Raw genomic sequence first — 19,084 nt, forward strand, 5'->3', positions numbered from 1 at the left:
GTATGGTGCCAGCCTAGGTACACTGCCAGTCACCTTCTCTATGTTCCCCTGTACGGTGCCAGCCTAGGTACACTGCCAGTCACCTTCACTATGTTCCCCTGTATGGTGCCAGCCTAGGTACACTGCCAGTCACCTTCTCTATGTTCCCCTGTATGGTGCCAGCCTAGGTACACTGCCAGTCACCTTCTCTATGTTCCCCTGTATGGTGCCAGCCTAGGTACACTGCCAGTCACCTTCACTATGTTCCCCTGTATGGTGCCAGCCTAGGTACACTGCCAGTCACCTTCTCTATGTTCCTCTGTATGGTGCCAGCCTAGGTACACTGCCAGTCACCTTCACTATGTTCCTCTGTATGGTGCCAGCCTAGGTACACTTCCAGTCACCTTCTCTATGTTCCTCTGTATGGTGCCAGCCTAGGTACACTGCCAGTCACCTTCTCTATGTTCCTCTGTATGGTGCCAGCCTAGGTACACTGCCAGTCACCTTCTCTATGTTCCCCTGTATGGTGCCAGCCTAGTTACACGGCCAGTCACCTTCTCTACGTTCCCCTGTATGGTGCCAGCCTAGGTACACTGCCAGTCACCTTCTCTACGTTCCCCTGTATGGTGCCAGCCTAGGTACACTGCCAGTCACCTTATCTACGTTCCCCTGTATGGTGCCAGCCTAGGTACACTGCCAGTCACCTTCTCTATGTTCCTCTGTATGGTGCCAGCCTAGGTACACTGCCAGTCACCTTCTCTACGTTCCCCTGTATGGTGCCAGCCTAGGTACACTGCCAGTCACCTTCTCTATGTTCCTCTGTATGGTGCCAGCCTAGGTACACTGCCAGTCACCTTCTCTACGTTCCCCTGTATGGTGCCAGCCTAGGTACACTGCCAGTCACCTTCTCTACGTTCCCCTGTATGGTGCCAGCCTAGGTACACTGCCAGTCACCTTCTCTATGTTCCCTTGTATGGTGCCAGCCTAGTTACACTGCCAGTCACCTTCTCTATGTTCCTCTGTATGGTGCCAGCCTAGTTACACTGCCAGTCACCTTCTCTACGTTCCCCTGTATGGTGCCAGCCTAGGTACACTGCCAGTCACCTTCACTATGTTCCCCTGTATGGTGCCAGCCTAGCTACACTGCCAGTCACCTTCTCTATGTTCCTCTGTATGGTGGTGCCAGCCTAGGTACACTGCCAGTCACCTTCTCTATGTTCCTCTGTATGGTGCCAGCCTAGGTACACTGCCAGTCACCTTCACTATGTTCCTCTGTATGGTGCCAGCCTAGCTACACTGCCAGTCACCTTCACTATCTGTAACCGGCCTGCACATGCTACAGATACACCCCCGTACACGCTATAGATACACCCCGTACACGCTATAGATACACCCCCGTACACGCACCCTGCACACGCTATAGATACACCCCGTACACGCTATAGATACACCCCGTACACGCTATAGATACACCCCGTACACGCTATAGATACACCCCCGTACACGCACCCTGCACACGCTATAGATACACCCCCGTACACGCACCCTGCACACGCTATAGATACACCCCCGTACACGCACCCTGCACACGCTATAGATACACCCCCGCCACGCACCCTGCACACGCTATAGATACACCCCGTACACGCTATAGATACACCCCGTACACGCTATAGATACACCCCGTACACGCTATAGATACACCCCCGTACACGCACCCTGCACACGCTATAGATACACCCCTCCTAACACTGGGTACACATACACTCCATCCATTGCCTTACCTCCCTGTTCTCTGCGTCTGTTACGTGTCGCGGTCTCTCCCAGTCGCAGCAATGCTCTCTTTCTGCAATATATAGAAACCGTTACCTGACCTGGGGCCAGCACTGAATAAAGAGCACTCTATGGGGGTAATTCAGGCTGGATCGCAGTCTGAAGCCCTTTGCGGAGTGCGCTCGCACCATCTCAGGGCTGCGATTGCCTCTGCCTAATTGACAGGCAGAGACGGTCGTGGAGCAGGAGGGTGCGTGCCAGCGGCGTTAGAACACCATTGGCGGGGTGTGGTCTGGACAAACGCAGGTGTGTCCTTACTGTTGTGGGGGTGGGACATGACGGCTGAGTGATATCACGCAGCCACTGCGACTCGCAAAGCGACGGTTAGCCCCCTGCCAGCACTCAGGGGCTGCGCAGGCAGGGAGCTCCTCCCCCTTGCGGGGGAAGGGGGGGTACGGTCTGACATGCGGAGTGGACTAGCCCTGTGCGATCAGATCTGAATTACCCCCAATGTACTGAGGAAAATATAAATACAGGAACATATTTCCACTCATTATCTGCAGTGTCAGTATCTGGATATCTGCAACACCGCGGCCCGTCCGCGCACCATCTGCACTATGACAGAAGCCGTTTCACAGTCTGAAGATGGCGCTGCGGCAGTGCGTCTGAGATTGCAGCCACGGCACTCACATAACACGTGCGGGGCCCCACATCTACAGCTGAATAGCTCTGGGCCCCTCCTGGTACCGTGAAATGACTTGTGGCACTCTAAGTGTTCCCGTGTGAGTGCCCATCCATCCTGTGTCCTTGCTGCGTGTGTGCGGGGCTTACAGCGTACTTTCTACCGGGTGGCAGTCATTAGAATAGAACTACCAGAACGCCTCAGGAATGGTTCATTTACTTTTTATAGATTTCTAAAAAAATAACTGAAAATAGGAATTTGATACCTACCGGTAATTCCTTTTCTCCTAGTCCGTAGTAGATACTGGGGTTCTGTACTTCAGTGCCGTGGGGTATAGATCAGGTCCACTGGAGCCTGGCACTTTAAAACCTTTAGTGTGTGTGTGTGTGTGTGTGTGTGCTGGCTCCTCCCCTTTATGCCCCTCCTACCAGACTCAGTCTAGGAAACTGTGCCCGAGGAGACGGACATAACATAAGAGAAGGAATAATACAACAGCGGTGAGGCACTAAGCCAACACACAACCACAACCGACAGGAGGGCGCTAACCAGAACAGAGGATGGCAACACCAACCTAACCAGGATAGCAACCTATCCCAACAACATAACGGGACCGCAACGCCAATCCAACCAAATACTTACACAGGTAACCAGGAACAAAGACTGAGGCGGGCGCCCAGTATCCACTAGGACTAGGAGAAAAGGAACTGTACTTAAGTACCTTGGGGAAGTCCCAAACCTCCCAAACGGATGGGAGAGTGCTGAGACCCCTGGAAAACCGCCTGACCAAACTGAAGGTCATCTTTGGCCAAGGTATCGAACCATAAAATATCACAAGTGTTCGAACCAGACCAAGTAGCAGCTCGGCACAACTGTAAGGCCGAGAAACCCCGTCCAGCCGTCCAGGAAGAGCCCACAGACAGCGTCGAGTGAGCCTGAATAGACATCGGCAAAGACAGGACCGCCGACGTAAAGGCCTAATAAGTGGTAAACCTGAGCCAACGAGCAATTGATTGCTTTGAAGCCGGATGACCAATCTTGGTGGAATCATAAAGGACAAACAGCGAATCAGATTTTCGATGACGAGCCATCCTCTTGACAAATCCTCAGAGCCCTTACCACATCCAAGGACTCTGGCCCAATTGAAGCGTCAGACAACACCGGAACCACAATGGGCTGATTGACATGGAATGCTGAAACCACTTTTGCCAAAAACTGAGGTCGGGTCCTGAGTTCCGCCCTGCATGAAAAATCAAACAAGTGCTCTTACAGGATAAGGCCCCCAATTCAGAGACATGTCTGGCAGACGTCAATGCTAATAACATCACCATCTTCCAGGTGAGGAATTTTAACTCCACCCTATGCAAGGGTTCAAACCAGTCCGATTGAAGAAAGGACAGAACCACATTGAGATCCCACGGAGCCGTGGGAGGAACAACGGGCGGTTGCATATGAAGAACTCCTTTAAGGAAAGTCTGTACTTCCGGCAACAGGGCAAGCTGGTTCTGGAAGAAAATAGAAAGCGCCGAAATCTGGACTTTGATGGAGCCCAATCGTAGGCCCAAATCCACTCCCATTTGCAGGAAAAGTAGAAAACGACCAATTCTAAATTCCACAGGAGAAACCTTTCTATTTTCACACCAGGAAACATATTTCTTCCAGATGTGATGATAGTTTTTTAACATAACAATCATCCTGGCCTGGACCATAGTGAAGAGAACCCTGAAGACCTTTCCTTGCTAGAATCTCCCTGTCAACTTTCAAGCCATCAAACATAGACGCTGTAAGTCTGGATAGATGAACGGATCTTGCTGAAGAAGATCCTTTTGAAGCGGCAGAGGCCAATGATCCTCCAGAGCCATGGTGAGGAGGTCCGAGTACCAAGCCCATCGAGGCTAATCCTGGATAATTAGAATTGCTTGAATGCTTTCCCTTCTTAGTCTTTTTAGAATCCTTGGGATTAACGGTAGAGGAGGGAACAGGAGGTACACAAACTGGTGCGTCCACGGTGTCGTCAAAGCGTCCACTGCTACAGCCTGCAGATCCCTTGTCCTAGAACAGTAACGGCATAGCTTCTTGTTGAGACGAGAAGCCATCAGATCTATCTGCGGACAGCCCCACCGGTGAATTAACTGTTGAAACACCTGTGGATGTAGGCCCCATTCCCCCGGATGGAGATCGTGCCTGCTGAGGAAGTCTGCTTCCCAGTTGTCCACTCCTGGAATGAATAAATGGCCCTTGCATTGGCCTCCGACCAGACGAGTATTCTTAAAACTTCTTGCATCGGCGCTCTGCTTCTTGTTACCCTTGTCGGTTTATGTATGCCACCGCCGTGGCGTTGTCCGATTGAACCTGGATCGCCTGATCCTTCAGGAGGTGGGAAGCTTGCAGAAGAGCATTGTAAATTGTCCTGAGTTCCAGGATGTTTATCGGCAGAGACGATTGCTGAACTGACCATATCCCCTGGAACTGGGCCCCTTGGGTCACAGCCCCCTATCCCTGGAGGCTGGCATCCATTGTCAGTAGAATCCATGAGTGGATATTGAAAATCCTGCCTTCTACCAGGTGAGGAACTTGTAGCCACTATTACAGAGAAATCCGGGCTTTCGGAGATAAGGTCACTCTCTGATGCATGTGAAGGTGAGTCCCTGACCATTTGTCTAGCAGATCCAGCTGAAATGGCTGGGCATGAAATCTGCCGTATTGGAGTGCTTCATAAGCAGGTACCATCCTGCCCAACAAGCATATGCAAAGATGTATCGATACCTTGTGAGGATGGAGCACGGAGCGGACCATAGCCTGGATAGCCAAGGCCTTGTTAATCGGAAGAAACACCTTCTGAGACACCGTATCCAATATCATTCCCAGGAACTGAAGACGTTGGGTCGGTTTCAGGTGAGATTTCTGGAAATTTAGGATCCACCCATGGTCTGTAAGCAGGCGAGTCGTCAGATCGATGCTGTGCAGTAGACGCTCCCTGGACATAGCCTTTATCAGGAGATCGTCCAAGTAGGGAACTATATTGACTCCCAACATGCGCAGTTGCAGCAGCATCATCTCCACTAAGACCTTGGTGGAGACCCTCGGAGCTGTGGACAGGCGAAAAGTCAGGGCCTGAAACTAGAAGTGATCATCCAAGATAGTGAACCTGAGGTAAGCCTGATGAGGGGGCCACATGGGAATGTGTAGGTAAGCATCCTTGACATCTAGGGATACCAGAAATTCCCCCTCCTCCAGACAGGACACCGCTGCCCATAGGGATTCCATCTTGAATTTTAAATCTCGCAGATACAGGTTCAGAGACTTCAGGTTTAAGATGGGTCGCACCGAACCGTCTGGTTTTGGAATGACAAAAAGACTGGAGTAAAAACCCCTGTTGTGTAAAGGAGGAGGTACCGGAACCACCACCCCTATCCGCAAAAGTTTTTGAATGGCTTCTTGCAAAGTAGCTTTTCCTGCAGGCAAAACTGGTAAGCCTGATTTGAAAAATCTGTGAGGAGGAAGTGCTTGAAATTCCAGCCGGTATCCCTGGGAAATGAGATCCCTCACCCAAGGATCCTGGCAGGACTTCGCCCACAAATATGCGAAGTGTTGAATGCGAGCACCTACCTGAAATTCGCCTTGCTACTGGGTCCATCGTCACGCGGAAGGCTTAGTGGCAGGAGATATGGAGGTCTGGTCCAGAGAGACAGCAGTTGCAGGTTTACGGGACTTACCACAAGATCCTCTGGGAGTGGTGGAGACCCCATGGCCCCTGCCTCTGAACCTTGCCACACGAAAGGACTGCAAGGAGGGTCCTGTGTAAGAACGTCTAGCAGACTTACCTGCCGTTGCCTGGGAGATCCATTTATTTAATTCGTCGCCAAACAAGGCCTCACCTGTAAAGGGAAGATTTTCTACACCCTTTTTGGAATCAACATCCACTGACCATTGATGCAACCACAGAGCTCTGTGTGCCAAAACAGCCATAGCAGTAGTGCGGCGATTTATCTTACACAATTCCTTAATAGCCTCGCTCATAAAATTTGCAGCATCCTGTATATGTTGCAGCAGAGTAATGACCTCATCCCGGGGTAGAGTCTAAACCGTCAATAATATTATCGGACCACTTGACCGCCCTGGAAATCCACCCAGAAACAATTGTGAGGCGCTGGGCTGCTACTGCTGCTGTATATATTGCCTTGAGAGTGGTCTCCATTTCACGGTCAGCCGGCTCTTTTAGGGATATAGCCTCTGGCACCGGCAGTACCAATTTCTTAGACAGTCTGGACACAGACGTATCCACTGACGGGGGGTTTTCCCAGACCTTCCTGTCCTCAGCTGGGAGGGGAAATGTAGCTAAAAACCTCTGAGGAATTTTACATTTTTTATCAGGGTTTACCCATGCCTCCCTGGCCAGGGAGTTTAACTCTTTAGACACAGGAAAAGTGACTGAGGTCTTTGGTCTAACATTAAAGTACAACTCCTCATCTGGTTCTGCCTCCTGATCCGGTATGTGAAGAACCTCTCTTACAGCATAAATGAGGGCCTCCACCCCAGGGTACAGAGAGCTGTCCTCATCCATATCATCATCATCATCCACATCAGGCTGATCAGAATCAGAATCAGACTGGAGCACCTGTGGCAGTGAGCGTTTATGTGAATCCACCAGAGGGAGCTGAGAAGCCTTTCTGGTATCTGCTGCTTTAGCCATACAATCAATAGACTGTTTTACCACCTGTCTCTCCTTTTTAGCTGCAGCTAATTCTGAATTTACATTGTGAATCATGCTTTTAAAACTATCTATCCAGTCAGGTGCCTGTGAACTGTGTCCCTGTGGAGATAAGGAGCATTGTTCAAACATGAGGGACCCCGCTGAAGAAGGGGTAGAGTTACAAGCAGCAAACATAACCATGTCAGACATCTTACACAATAGTTATACAGTGCAGCTCACTGACCAACATCTCCACACAGACCCTAGAGAGCCCTGGAGTGACACTGAGGAGTGGAGACCAGCACACAGACCCTAGAGAGCCCTGGAGTGACACTGAGGAGTGGAGACCAGCACACAGACCCTAGAGAGCCCTGGAGTGACACTGAGGAGTGGAGACCAGCACACAGACCCTAGAGAGCCCCTGGAGTGACACTGAGGAGCGGACACCGGCATACAGACCCTAGAGACCCTGGAGTGACACTGAGGAGTGGAGACCAGCACACAGACCCTAGAGAGCCCTGGAGTGACACTGAGGAGTGGAGACCAGCACACAGACCCTAGAGAGCCCTGGAGTGACACTGAGGAGTGGAGACCAGCACACAGACCCTAGAGAGCCCTGGAGTGACACTGAGGAGTGGAGACCAGCACACAGACCCTAGAGAGCCCTGGAGTGACACTGAGGAGTGGAGACCAGCACACAGACCCTAGAGAGCCCTGGAGTGACACTGAGGAGCGGAGACCAGCACACAGACCCTAGAGAGCCCTGGAGTGACACTGAGGAGTGGAGACCAGCACACAGACCCTAGAGAGCCCTGGAGTGACACTGAGGAGTGGAGACCAGCACACAGACCCTAGAGAGCCCCTGGAGTGACACTGAGGAGTGGAGACCAGCACACAGACCCTAGAGAGCCCTGGAGTGACACTGAGGAGTGGAGACCAGCACACAGACCCTAGAGAGCCCTGGAGTGACACTGAGGAGTGGAGACCAGCACACAGACCCTAGAGAGCCCTGGAGTGACACTGAGGAGTGGAGACCAGCACACAGACCCTAGAGAGCCCCTGGAGTGACACTCAGGAGCGGACACCTCCACACACACCCTAGAGAGCCCCTGGAGTGACACTGAGGAGTGGAGACCAGCACACAGACCCTAGAGAGCCCTGGAGTGACACTGAGGAGTGGAGACCAGCACACAGACCCTAGAGAGCCCCTGGAGTGACACTGAGGAGTGGAGACCAGCACACAGACCCTAGAGAGCCCTGGAGTGACACTGAGGAGTGGAGACCAGCACACAGACCCTAGAGAGCCCTGGAGTGACACTGAGGAGTGGAGACCAGCACACAGACCCTAGAGAGCCCTGGAGTGACACTGAGGAGTGGAGACCAGCACACAGACCCTAGAGAGCCCTGGAGTGACACTGAGGAGTGGAGACCAGCACACAGACCCTAGAGAGCCCTGGAGTGACACTGAGGAGCGGACACCAGCACACAGACCCTAGAGAGCCCTGGAGTGACACTGAGGAGCGGACACCAGCACACAGAACACAGCAGCGCAGTGTGTAAATATATGTGTATAACCTGATAGGAGTGCAGCGGCGTTACCGCTGGTGTGCTCCCCCACTGCTATGACCCCCTGGTACCAGTACAGAGTCTGTAACAGCGTGGGTCCCTGCAGGAGCAGCGTGCATTCAGTCTTGAAGATCTGCAGTAGCAGGAAATGGCGCCTTCCCGCCTCTGGTCCCGCTCCGAGAAGCCCCGCCCCTTGCAATGGCGCGCAGTCCCTGCTTTAATTTGTTATACTGGCCATGTTAAGAAACCGAAATGATACATAACGGCACACACAAAGCCTTGAGTGACAGTGAGCACTGTGGGGCATAAGCCCAAGCCAGTCTTGTCCGCGGCGGGCATCACAGATCGTGGCCCGTGACCGCCACGCAACATGCCGCCCAAACTGCACCGGGTCCCTGGTGTAACACTCACCGCACCGCGATCTTCAGCATCTCTTAGAGTGTGATCAGCACCTCAGGAGCTCAGTGTCCTGTCAGCTGGGATTACGACCCATTAACCCTCAGAGGGGGGACTGGACCAACCTCCTAAGTCCCACGACGCAGGCAGCCTGTCTGCCAACCAGTACGACCTGGAAATAATAAAATAAAATAAAAAATAAAGGAAGCTCTCTGGAGCTCCAGAGAAATGCACCCGGCTCCTGGGCTCATTTATCTAAACTGAGTCTGGTGGGAGGGGCATAGAGGGGAGGAGCCAGCACACACATACACATACTAAAGGTTGTAAAGTGCCAGGATCCAGTGGACCCGATCTATACCCCATGGTACTAACGTACAGATCCCAGTAACCACTAGGACGTAAGAGAAATATTTGACTGAAAACAGATTTACCTAGGTGGTATCTAGCACCCACCCCGTCTATAGTCACCCATTGTAAGATCACTTCCCACACCCCAGTGACAGACACTTGAGCAGCAATAGATCTCCAGTTGCATTAGTACTCACCCCCTTAGCGGTAATAACCCCCCCAAAACTCACACACACACCTTTCTCTTACGTCCTAGAGGATGCTGGGGACTCCGTAAGGACATGGGGATAGACGGGCTCCGCAGGAGACATGGGCACTTTTTAGAAAGACTTTAGGTCTGGGTGTGCTCTGGCTCCTCCCTCTATGCCCCTCCTCCAGACCTCAGTTTGATACTGTGCCCAGAGGAGCTGGGTGCATTACAGGGAGCTCTCCTGAGCTTCCTGACAGAAAGTATATTGTAAGGTTTTTTATTTTCAGGGAGCTCTGCTGGCAACAGACTCCCTGCATCGAGGGACTGAGGGGAGAGAAGCAGACCTACTTCTGTGAGTTTCAAGGCTCTGCTAGTTCTTAGGCTACTGGACACCATTAGCTCCAGAGGGAGTCAGAACACAGGTCTCACCCTGGAGTCCGTCCCAGAGCCGCGCCGCCGTCCCCCTCGCAGAGCCGGAAGATAGAAGCCGGGTGAGTATGAGAAGAAAAGAAGACTTCAGAGGCGGCAGAAGACTTCATAATCTTCACTGAGGTAACGCACAGCGGTGCAGGTGTGCGCCATTGCTCCCACACACCTCACACACGGCAGTCACTGTAAGGGTGCAGGGCGCAGGGGGGGCGCCCTGGGCAGCAATATAAACCTAATTTCTGGCAAAAGAGATATATATACAGTAGAGATGAGCGCCTGAAATTTTTCGGGTTTTGTGTTTTGGTTTTGGGTTCGGTTCCGCGGCCGTGTTTTGGGTTCGACCGCGTTTTGGCAAAACCTCACCGAATTTTTTTTGTCGGATTCGGGTGTGTTTTGGATTCGGGTGTTTTTTTAAAAAAACACTAAAAAACAGCTTAAATCATAGAATTTGGGGGTCATTTTGATCCCATATTATTATTAACCTCAAAAACCATAATTTCCACTCATTTTCAGTCTATTCTGAATACCTCACACCTCACAATATTATTTTTAGTCCTAAAATTTGCACCAAGGTCGCTGGATGACTAAGCTAAGCGACACTAGTGGCCGACACAAACACCTGGCCCATCTAGGAGTGGCACTGCAGTGTCACGCAGGATGTCCCTTCCAAAAAACACTCCCCAATCAGCACATGACGCAAAGAAAAAAAGAGGCGCAATGAGGTAGCTGACTGTGTGAGTAAGATAAGCGACCCTAGTGGCCGACACAAACACCGGGCCCATTTAGGAGTGGCACTGCAGTGTCACGCAGGATGTCCCTTCCAAAAAACCCTCCCCAATCAGCACATGACGCAAAGAAAAAAAGAGGCGCAATGAGGTAGCTGACTGTGTGAGTAAGATTAGCGACCCTAGTGGCCGACACAAACACCGGGCCCATTTAGGAGTGGCACTGCAGTGTCACGCAGGATGTCCCTTCCAAAAAACCCTCCCCAATCAGCACATGACGCAAAGAAAAAAAGAGGCGCAATGAGGTAGCTGACTGTGTGAGTAAGATTAGCGACCCTAGTGGCCGACACAAACACCGGGCCCATTTAGGAGTGGCACTGCAGTGTCACGCAGGATGTCCCTTCCAAAAAACCCTCCCCAATCAGCACATGACGCAAAGAAAAAAAGAGGCGCAATGAGGTAGCTGACTGTGTGAGTAAGATTAGCGACCCTAGTGGCCGACACAAACACCGGGCCCATTTAGGAGTGGCACTGCAGTGTCACGCAGGATGTCCCTTCCAAAAAAACCTCCCCAAACAGCACATGACGCAAAGAAAAATAAAAGAAAAAAGAGGTGCAAGATGGAATTGTCCTTGGGCCCTCCCACCCACCCTTATGTTGTATAAACAAAACAGGACATGCACACTTTAACCAACCCATCATTTCAGTGACAGGGTCTGCCACACGACTGTGACTGATATGACGGGTTGGTTTGGACCCCCCCCAAAAAAGAAGCAATTAATCTCTCCTTGCACAAACTGGCTCTACAGAGGCAAGATGTCCACCTCATCATCATCCTCCGATATATCACCGTGTACATCCCCCTCCTCACAGATTATCAATTCGTCCCCACTGGAATCCACCATCTCAGCTCCCTGTGTACTTTGTGGAGGCAATTGCTGCTGGTCAATGTCTCCGCGGAGGAATTGATTATAATTCATTTTAATGAACATCATCTTCTCCACATTTTCTGGATGTAACCTCGTACGCCGATTGCTGACAAGGTGAGCGGCGGCACTAAACACTCTTTCGGAGTACACACTTGTGGGAGGGCAACTTAGGTAGAATAAAGCCAGTTTGTGCAATGGCCTCCAAATTGCCTCTTTTTCCTGCCAGTATAAGTATGGACTGTGTGACGTGCCTACTTGGATGCGGTCACTCATATAATCCTCCACCATTCTTTCAATGGTGAGAGAATCATATGCAGTGACAGTAGACGACATGTCCGTAATCGTTGTCAGGTCCTTCAGTCCGGACCAGATGTCAGCATCAGCAGTCGCTCCAGACTGCCCTGCATCACCGCCAGCGGGTGGGCTCGGAATTCTGAGCCTTTTCCTCGCACCCCCAGTTGCGGGAGAATGTGAAGGAGGAGATGTTGACAGGTCGCGTTCCGCTTGACTTGACAATTTTCTCACCAGCAGGTCTTTCAACCCCAGCAGACTTGTGTCTGCCGGAAAGAGAGATCCAAGGTAGGCTTTAAATCTAGGATCGAGCACGGTGGCCAAAATGTAGTGCTCTGATTTCAACAGATTGACCACCCGTGAATCCTTGTTAAGCGAATTAAGGGCTCCATCCACAAGTCCCACATGCCTAGCGGAATCGCTCCGTGTTAGCTCCTCCTTCAATGTCTCCAGCTTCTTCTGCAAAAGCCTGATGAGGGGAATGACCTGACTCAGGCTGGCAGTGTCTGAACTGACTTCACGTGTGGCAAGTTCAAAGGGCATCAGAACCTTGCACAACGTTGAAATCATTCTCCACTGCGCTTGAGACAGGTGCATTCCACCTCCTATATCGTGCTCAATTGTATAGGCTTGAATGGCCTTTTGCTGCTCCTCCAACCTCTGAAGCATATAGAGGGTTGAATTCCACCTCGTTACCACTTCTTGCTTCAGATGATGGCAGGGCAGGTTCAGTAGTTTTTGGTGGTGCTCCAGTCTTCTGTACATGGTGCCTGTACGCCGAAAGTGTCCCGCAATTTTTCTGGCCACCGACAGCATCTCTTGCACGCCCCTGTCGTTTTTTAAATAATTCTGCACCACCAAATTCAAGGTATGTGCAAAACATGGGACGTGCTGGAATTTGCCCATATTTAATGCACACACAATATTGCTGGCGTTGTCCGATGCCACAAATCCACAGGAGAGTCCAATTGGGGTAAGCCATTCCGCGATGATCTTCCTCAGTTGCCGTAAGAGGTTTTCAGCTGTGTGCGTATTCTGGAAACCGGTGATACAAAGCGTAGCCTGCCTAGGAAAGAGTTGGCGTTTGCGAGATGCTGCTACTGGTGCCGCCGCTGCTGTTCTTGCGGCGGGAGTCCATACATCTACCCAGTGGGCTGTCACAGTCATATAGTCCTGACCCTGCCCTGCTCCACTTGTCCACATGTCCATGGTTAAGTGGACATTGGGTACAACTGCATTTTTTAGGACACTGGTGAGTCTTTTTCTGACGTCCGTGTACATTCTCGGTATCGCCTGCCTAGAGAAGTGGAACCTAGATGGTATTTGGTAACGGGGGCACACTGCCTCAATAAATTGTCTAGTTCCCTGTGAACTAACGGCGGATACCGGACGCACGTCTAACACCAACATAGTTGTCAAGGCCTCAGTTATCCGCTTTGCAGCAGGATGACTGCTGTGATATTTCATCTTCCTCGCAAAGGACTGTTGAACAGTCAATTGCTTACTGGAAGTAGTACAAGTGGGCTTAAGACTTCCCCTCTGGGATGACCATCGACTCCCAGCAGCAACAACAGCAGCGCCAGCAGCAGTAGGCGTTACACGCAAGGATGCATCGGAGGAATCCCAGGCAGGAGAGGACTCGTCAGAATTGCCAGTGACATTGCCTGCAGGACTATTGGCATTCCTGGGGAAGGAGGAAATTGACACTGAGGGAGTTGGTGGGGTGGTTTGCGTGAGCTTGGTTACAAGAGGAAGGGATTTACTGGTCAGTGGACTGCTTCCGCTGTCACCCAAAGTTTTTGAACTTGTCACTGACTTATTATGAATGCGCTGCAGGTGACGTATAAGGGAGGATGTTCCGAGGTGGTTAACGTCCTTACCCCTACTTATTACAGCTTGACAAAGGGAACACACGGCTTGACACCTGTTGTCCGCATTTCTGTTGAAATAGTTCCACACCGAAGAGCTGATTTTTTTGGTATTTTCACCAGGCATGTCAATGGCCATATTCCTCCCACGGACAACAGGTGTCTCCCCGGGTGCCTGACTTAAACAAACCACCTCACCATCAGAATCCTCCTGGTCAATTTCCTCCCCAGCGCCAGCAACACCCATATCCTCCTCATCCTGGTGTACTTCAACACTGACATCTTCAATCTGACTATCAGGAACTGGACTGCGGGTGCTCCTTCCAGCACTTGCAGGGGGCGTGCAAATGGTGGAAGGCGCATGCTCTTCACGTCCAGTGTTGGGAAGGTCAGGCATCGCAACCGACACAATTGGACTCTCCTTGTGGATTTGGGATTTCGAAGAACGCACAGTTCTTTGCGGTGCTACTGCTTTTGCCAGCTTGAGTCTTTTCATTTTTCTAGCGAGAGGCTGAGTGCCTCCATCCTCATGTGAAGCTGAACCACTAGCCATGAACATAGGCCAGGGCCTCAGCCGTTCCTTGCCACTCCGTGTGGTAAATGGCATATTGGCAAGTTTACGCTTCTCCTCCGACAATTTTATTTTAGGTTTTGGAGTCCTTTTTTTACTGATATTTGGTGTTTTGGATTTGACATGCTCTGTACTATGACATTGGGCATCGGCCTTGGCAGACGACATTGCTGGCATTTCATCGTCTCGGCCATGACTAGTGGCAGCAGCTTCAGCACGAGGTGGAAGTGGATCTTGATCTTTCCCTAATTTTGGAACCTCAACATTTTTGTTCTCCATATTTTAATAGGCACAACTAAAAGGCACCTCAGGTAAACAATGGAGATGGATGGATACTAGTATACAATTATGGACGGACTGCCGAGTGCCGACACAGAGGTAGCTACAGCCGTGAACTACCGTACTGTGTCTGCTGCTAATATAGACTGGTTGATAAAGAGATGTCGTAGTATGTATGTATGAAGAAGAAAGAAAAAAAAAACCACGGTTAGGTGGTATACAATTATGGACGGACTGCCGAGTGCCGACACAGAGGTAGCCACAGCCGTGAACTACCGTACTGTACTGTGTCTGCTGCTAATATAGACTGGTTGATAAAGAGATGTCGTAGTATGTATGTATGAAGAAGAAAGAAAAAAAAACCACGGGTAGGTGGTATACAATTATGGACGGACTGCCGAGTGCCGACACAGAGGTAGCCACAGCCGTGAACTACCGTACTGTACTGTGTCTGCTGCTAATATAGACTGGTTGATAAAGAGATGTAGTAGTATGTATGTATAAAGAAGAAAGAAAAAAAAACCACGGGTAGGTGGTATACAATTATGGACGGACTGCCGAGTGCCGACACAGAGGTAGCCACAGCCGTGAACTACCGTACTGTACTGTGTCTGCTGCTAATATAGACTGGTTGATAAAGAGATGTCGTAGTATGTATGTATGAAGAAGAAAGAAAAAAAAACCACGGTTAGGTGGTATACAATTATGGACGGACTGCCGAGTGCCGACACAGAGGTAGCCACAGCCGTGAACTACCGTACTGTACTGTGTCTGCTGCTAATATAGACTGGTTGATAAAGAGATGTAGTAGTATGTATGTATAAAGAAGAAAGAAAAAAAAACCACGGGTAGGTGGTATACAATTATGGATGGACTGCCGAGTGCCGACACAGAGGTAGCTACAGCCGTGAACTACCGTACTGTGTCTGCTGCGACTGGATGATAAATAATGATATAAAAAATATATATATATCACTACTGCAGCCGGACAGGTATATAATATATATTATATAATGACGGACCTGCTGGACACTGTCTGTCAGCAGAATGAGTTTTTTATAGAATAAAAAAAAACACACCACACAAGTGAAGTCACACGACGAGTGTTTAACTTTTTCCGGCAATCACAATATAGTATACTACTAACTATACTGGTGGTCAGTGTGGTCAGGTCACTGGTCAGTCACACTGGCAGTGGCACTCCTGCAGCAAAAGTGTGCACTGTTTAATTTTAATATAATATGTACTCCTGGCTCCTGCTATAACCTATAACTGGCACTGCAGTGCTCCCCAGTCTCCCCCACAATTATAAGCTGTGTGAGCTGAGCACAGTCAGATATATAATATATACATAGATGATGCAGGCATGCAGCACACTGGGCTGAGCAGTGCACACAGATATGGTATGTGACTGAGTCACTGTGTGTACCGTTTTTTTCAGGCAGAGAACGGATATATTAAATAAAACAACTGCACTGCTGGTGGTCACTGTGGTCAGTCACTAAACTCTGCACTCTCTTCTACAGTATCAGCCTCAGGTCAATCTCTCTCTCTCTCTCCTAATCTAAATGGAGAGGACGCCAGCCACGTCCTCTCCCTATCAATCTCAATGCACGTGTGAAAATGGCGGCGACGCGCGGCTCCTTATATAGAATCCGAGTCTCGCGAGAATCCGACAGCGTCATGATGACGTTCGGGCGCGCTCGGGTTAACCGAGCAAGGCGGGAAGATCCGAGTCGCTCGGACCCGTGAAAAAAAACATGAAGTTCGTGCGGGTTCGGATTCAGAGAAACCGAACCCGCTCATCTCTAATATACAGCTGGGCACTCTATATATAAAGGGCCCCCGCCAGTTTTTATTATATTTAAGCGGGACAGAAGCCCGCCGCCGAGGGGGCGGGGCTTCTCCCTCAGCACTCACCAGCGCCATTTTCTCCACAGCACAGCGCTGAGAGGAAGCTCCCCGGAATCTCCCCTGCTTATCCACGGTGAAAGGGGGTTTCAGAGAAGAGGGGGGCACATAATTGGCAGCAAATAATAGTATTACAGCGCTACTGGGTAAACACATTGTGTGTTTTTTCCTGGGGTATCAGCGTTGGGTGTGTGCTGGCATACTCTCTCTATGTCTCTCCAAAGGGCCTTGTGGGGGAACTGTCTTCAGATAAGAGGATTCCCTGAGTGTGTGGTGTGTCGGTACGTGTGTGTCGACATGTCTGAGGTAAAAGGCTCTTCTAAGGAGGAGATGGAGCAAATGTGTGTGTGTGGTGTCTCCGTCGACAACGCCGACACCTGTTTGGATATGTGTAATAAGTGCTAAGGTGAATTTATTGCACAAGAGATTAGAGAACAGACAGTGAATCTACCCATGTCTGTCCCTATGTCACAGAGACCTTCAGAGTCTCACAATGATCACTATCCAAAATAATAAACACTGATATCGACACGGAGTCTGACTCCAGTGTCGACTACGATGATGCTAAGTTACAGCCAAAACTGGCAGAAAAGTATTCAATATATGATTATTGTAATAAAAGATGATTTGCATATCACTGATGACCCATCTGTCCCTGACACGAGGGTACACATGTTTAAGGGGAAGAAAGCTGAGGTAAATTTCCCTCCTCTCATGAAGAAAAAGAGCGGGAATCTCCAGACAAGAGACTGCAGTTTCCCACAAAGAATTCTCATGGCATATCCTTTCCCCACTAGGGCCAGGATACGATGGGAATCCTCCCCTAGGGTGGACAAGGCGTTGACACGTTTACCCAAAAGGTAGCCCTGACATACCAAGATACAGCTACCCTCAGGGATCCTGCAGATAGCATGCAGAAAAGTACTTTGAAGTCCATTTACACACATTCTGGTACACTACTCAGACCGGCGATTGTGTCGGCATGGGTTTATAGCGCTGTAACAGTGTGGACAGATACCTTATCAGCGGAGATTGAAACCCTAGATAAGGATACCATGTTATTGACCCTAGGATATATAAAAGATGCTCAAAGAGACATTGGTCTACTGGGTTCTAGAGTCAACGCTATGTCGATTTCTGCTAGACGTGTCCTGTGGAACATGCAATGGACAGGTGATGCCGACTAAAAGAGGCATATGGAGGTTTTACCTTACAAGGGTGAGGAATTGTGTGGAGAAGGGCTCTCGGACCTGGTCTCCACAGCTATAGCTGGTAAATCTGATCTTTTGCCTTGTATTCCCTCACAGCCTAAGAAAGCACGACATTATCAAATGCAGTCCTTTCGGTCGCAGAAAAACAAGAAAGTACGAGGAGCGTCCTTTTTTACCAGAGGTAAGGGCGCAGGGCACAGCTAGTTCCCAGGAACAGAAGTCCTCCCCGGCCTCTACTAAATCCACCGCATGACGCTGGGGCTCCGCTAAGGGAGTCCGCCCCAGTGGGAGCACGTCTTCGACTCTTCAGCCACATCTGAGTTCACTCACAGGTGGATCCCTGGGCAATAGAAATTGTTTCTCAGGGTTACAAGCTGGAATTCGAAGAGGTGCCTCCTCGACGGTTTTCCTTATCGGCCCTACCGGCTTCTCCCCCAGAAAGGGAGATAATATTAAATACAATTCACACATTGTATCTCCAACAGGTGGGGCTCAAGGTTCCCCTCCTTCAACAAGGAAGGGGATATTACTCAACCTTGGCTGTAGTCCCGAAGCCGGACGGTTCGGTCAGACCTATTTTAAAATTAAAATCTCTGAACCTATACTTGAAAAGGTTCAAATTCAAGGTGGAATCGCTCAGAGCGATCATCGCCAGTCTGGAAGGGGGGGATTTTGTGGTGTATCTAGACATAAAGGCTGCATACCTTCATGTTCCCATTTATCCACCCCATCAGGCGTACCTGAGAATTACGGTACAGTATTGTCATTACCAATTTCAGGGAAATTGGTGGAAATGATGGTGCTCCTACGCAAGCAAGGAGTCACAGTTATCCCAAACTTGGACGATCTCCTAATAAGAGCGAGATCAAAAGAGCAGTTGTTGAACAGCGTGTCACTTTTGCTGAAGGTGTCACAGCAACTCGGCTGGATTCTCAATATCCCGAGGTCACAGTTGGTTCCTATGACTCGTCTGCCCTTCTTGGGTATTATTCTGGATACGGACCAGAAATGGGTTTATCTTCCGATAGAGAAGGCCCAGGAACTAATGACTCTGGTAAAACACCTATTAAAGCCAAAACAGGTGTCAGTGCATCACTGCACTCGGGTCCTGGGAAAGATGGTGGCATCTTACGGGGCCATTCCCTTCGGCAGGTTCCATGCGAGGACTTTCCAATGGGATCTACGGGACAAGTGGTCCGGATCACATCTACAGATGCATCAGTTAATCACCCTGTCCCCTAGGGCC

General features: G+C 50.1%; 1 protein-coding gene across 2 annotated transcripts in view; it reads right to left on the reverse strand.

The window, feature by feature from the left end:
• The window catches only part of LOC134928736 (uncharacterized), a 372,583-nt gene that overhangs the window by 16,289 nt on the left and 337,210 nt on the right, over positions 1-19,084 (reverse strand). For both annotated transcript variants that reach the window (XM_063924751.1, XM_063924752.1), the window contains one exon: positions 1,764-1,825. In XM_063924751.1, coding sequence (XP_063780821.1) covers positions 1,764-1,825 — 62 coding nt within the window. The remainder of the gene's footprint in view (positions 1-1,763; positions 1,826-19,084) is intronic.

The sequence above is a fragment of the Pseudophryne corroboree genome, chromosome 5 (genome assembly GCF_028390025.1).
Source record: "Pseudophryne corroboree isolate aPseCor3 chromosome 5, aPseCor3.hap2, whole genome shotgun sequence".
NCBI classification, from domain to species: Eukaryota; Metazoa; Chordata; class Amphibia; order Anura; family Myobatrachidae; genus Pseudophryne; species Pseudophryne corroboree.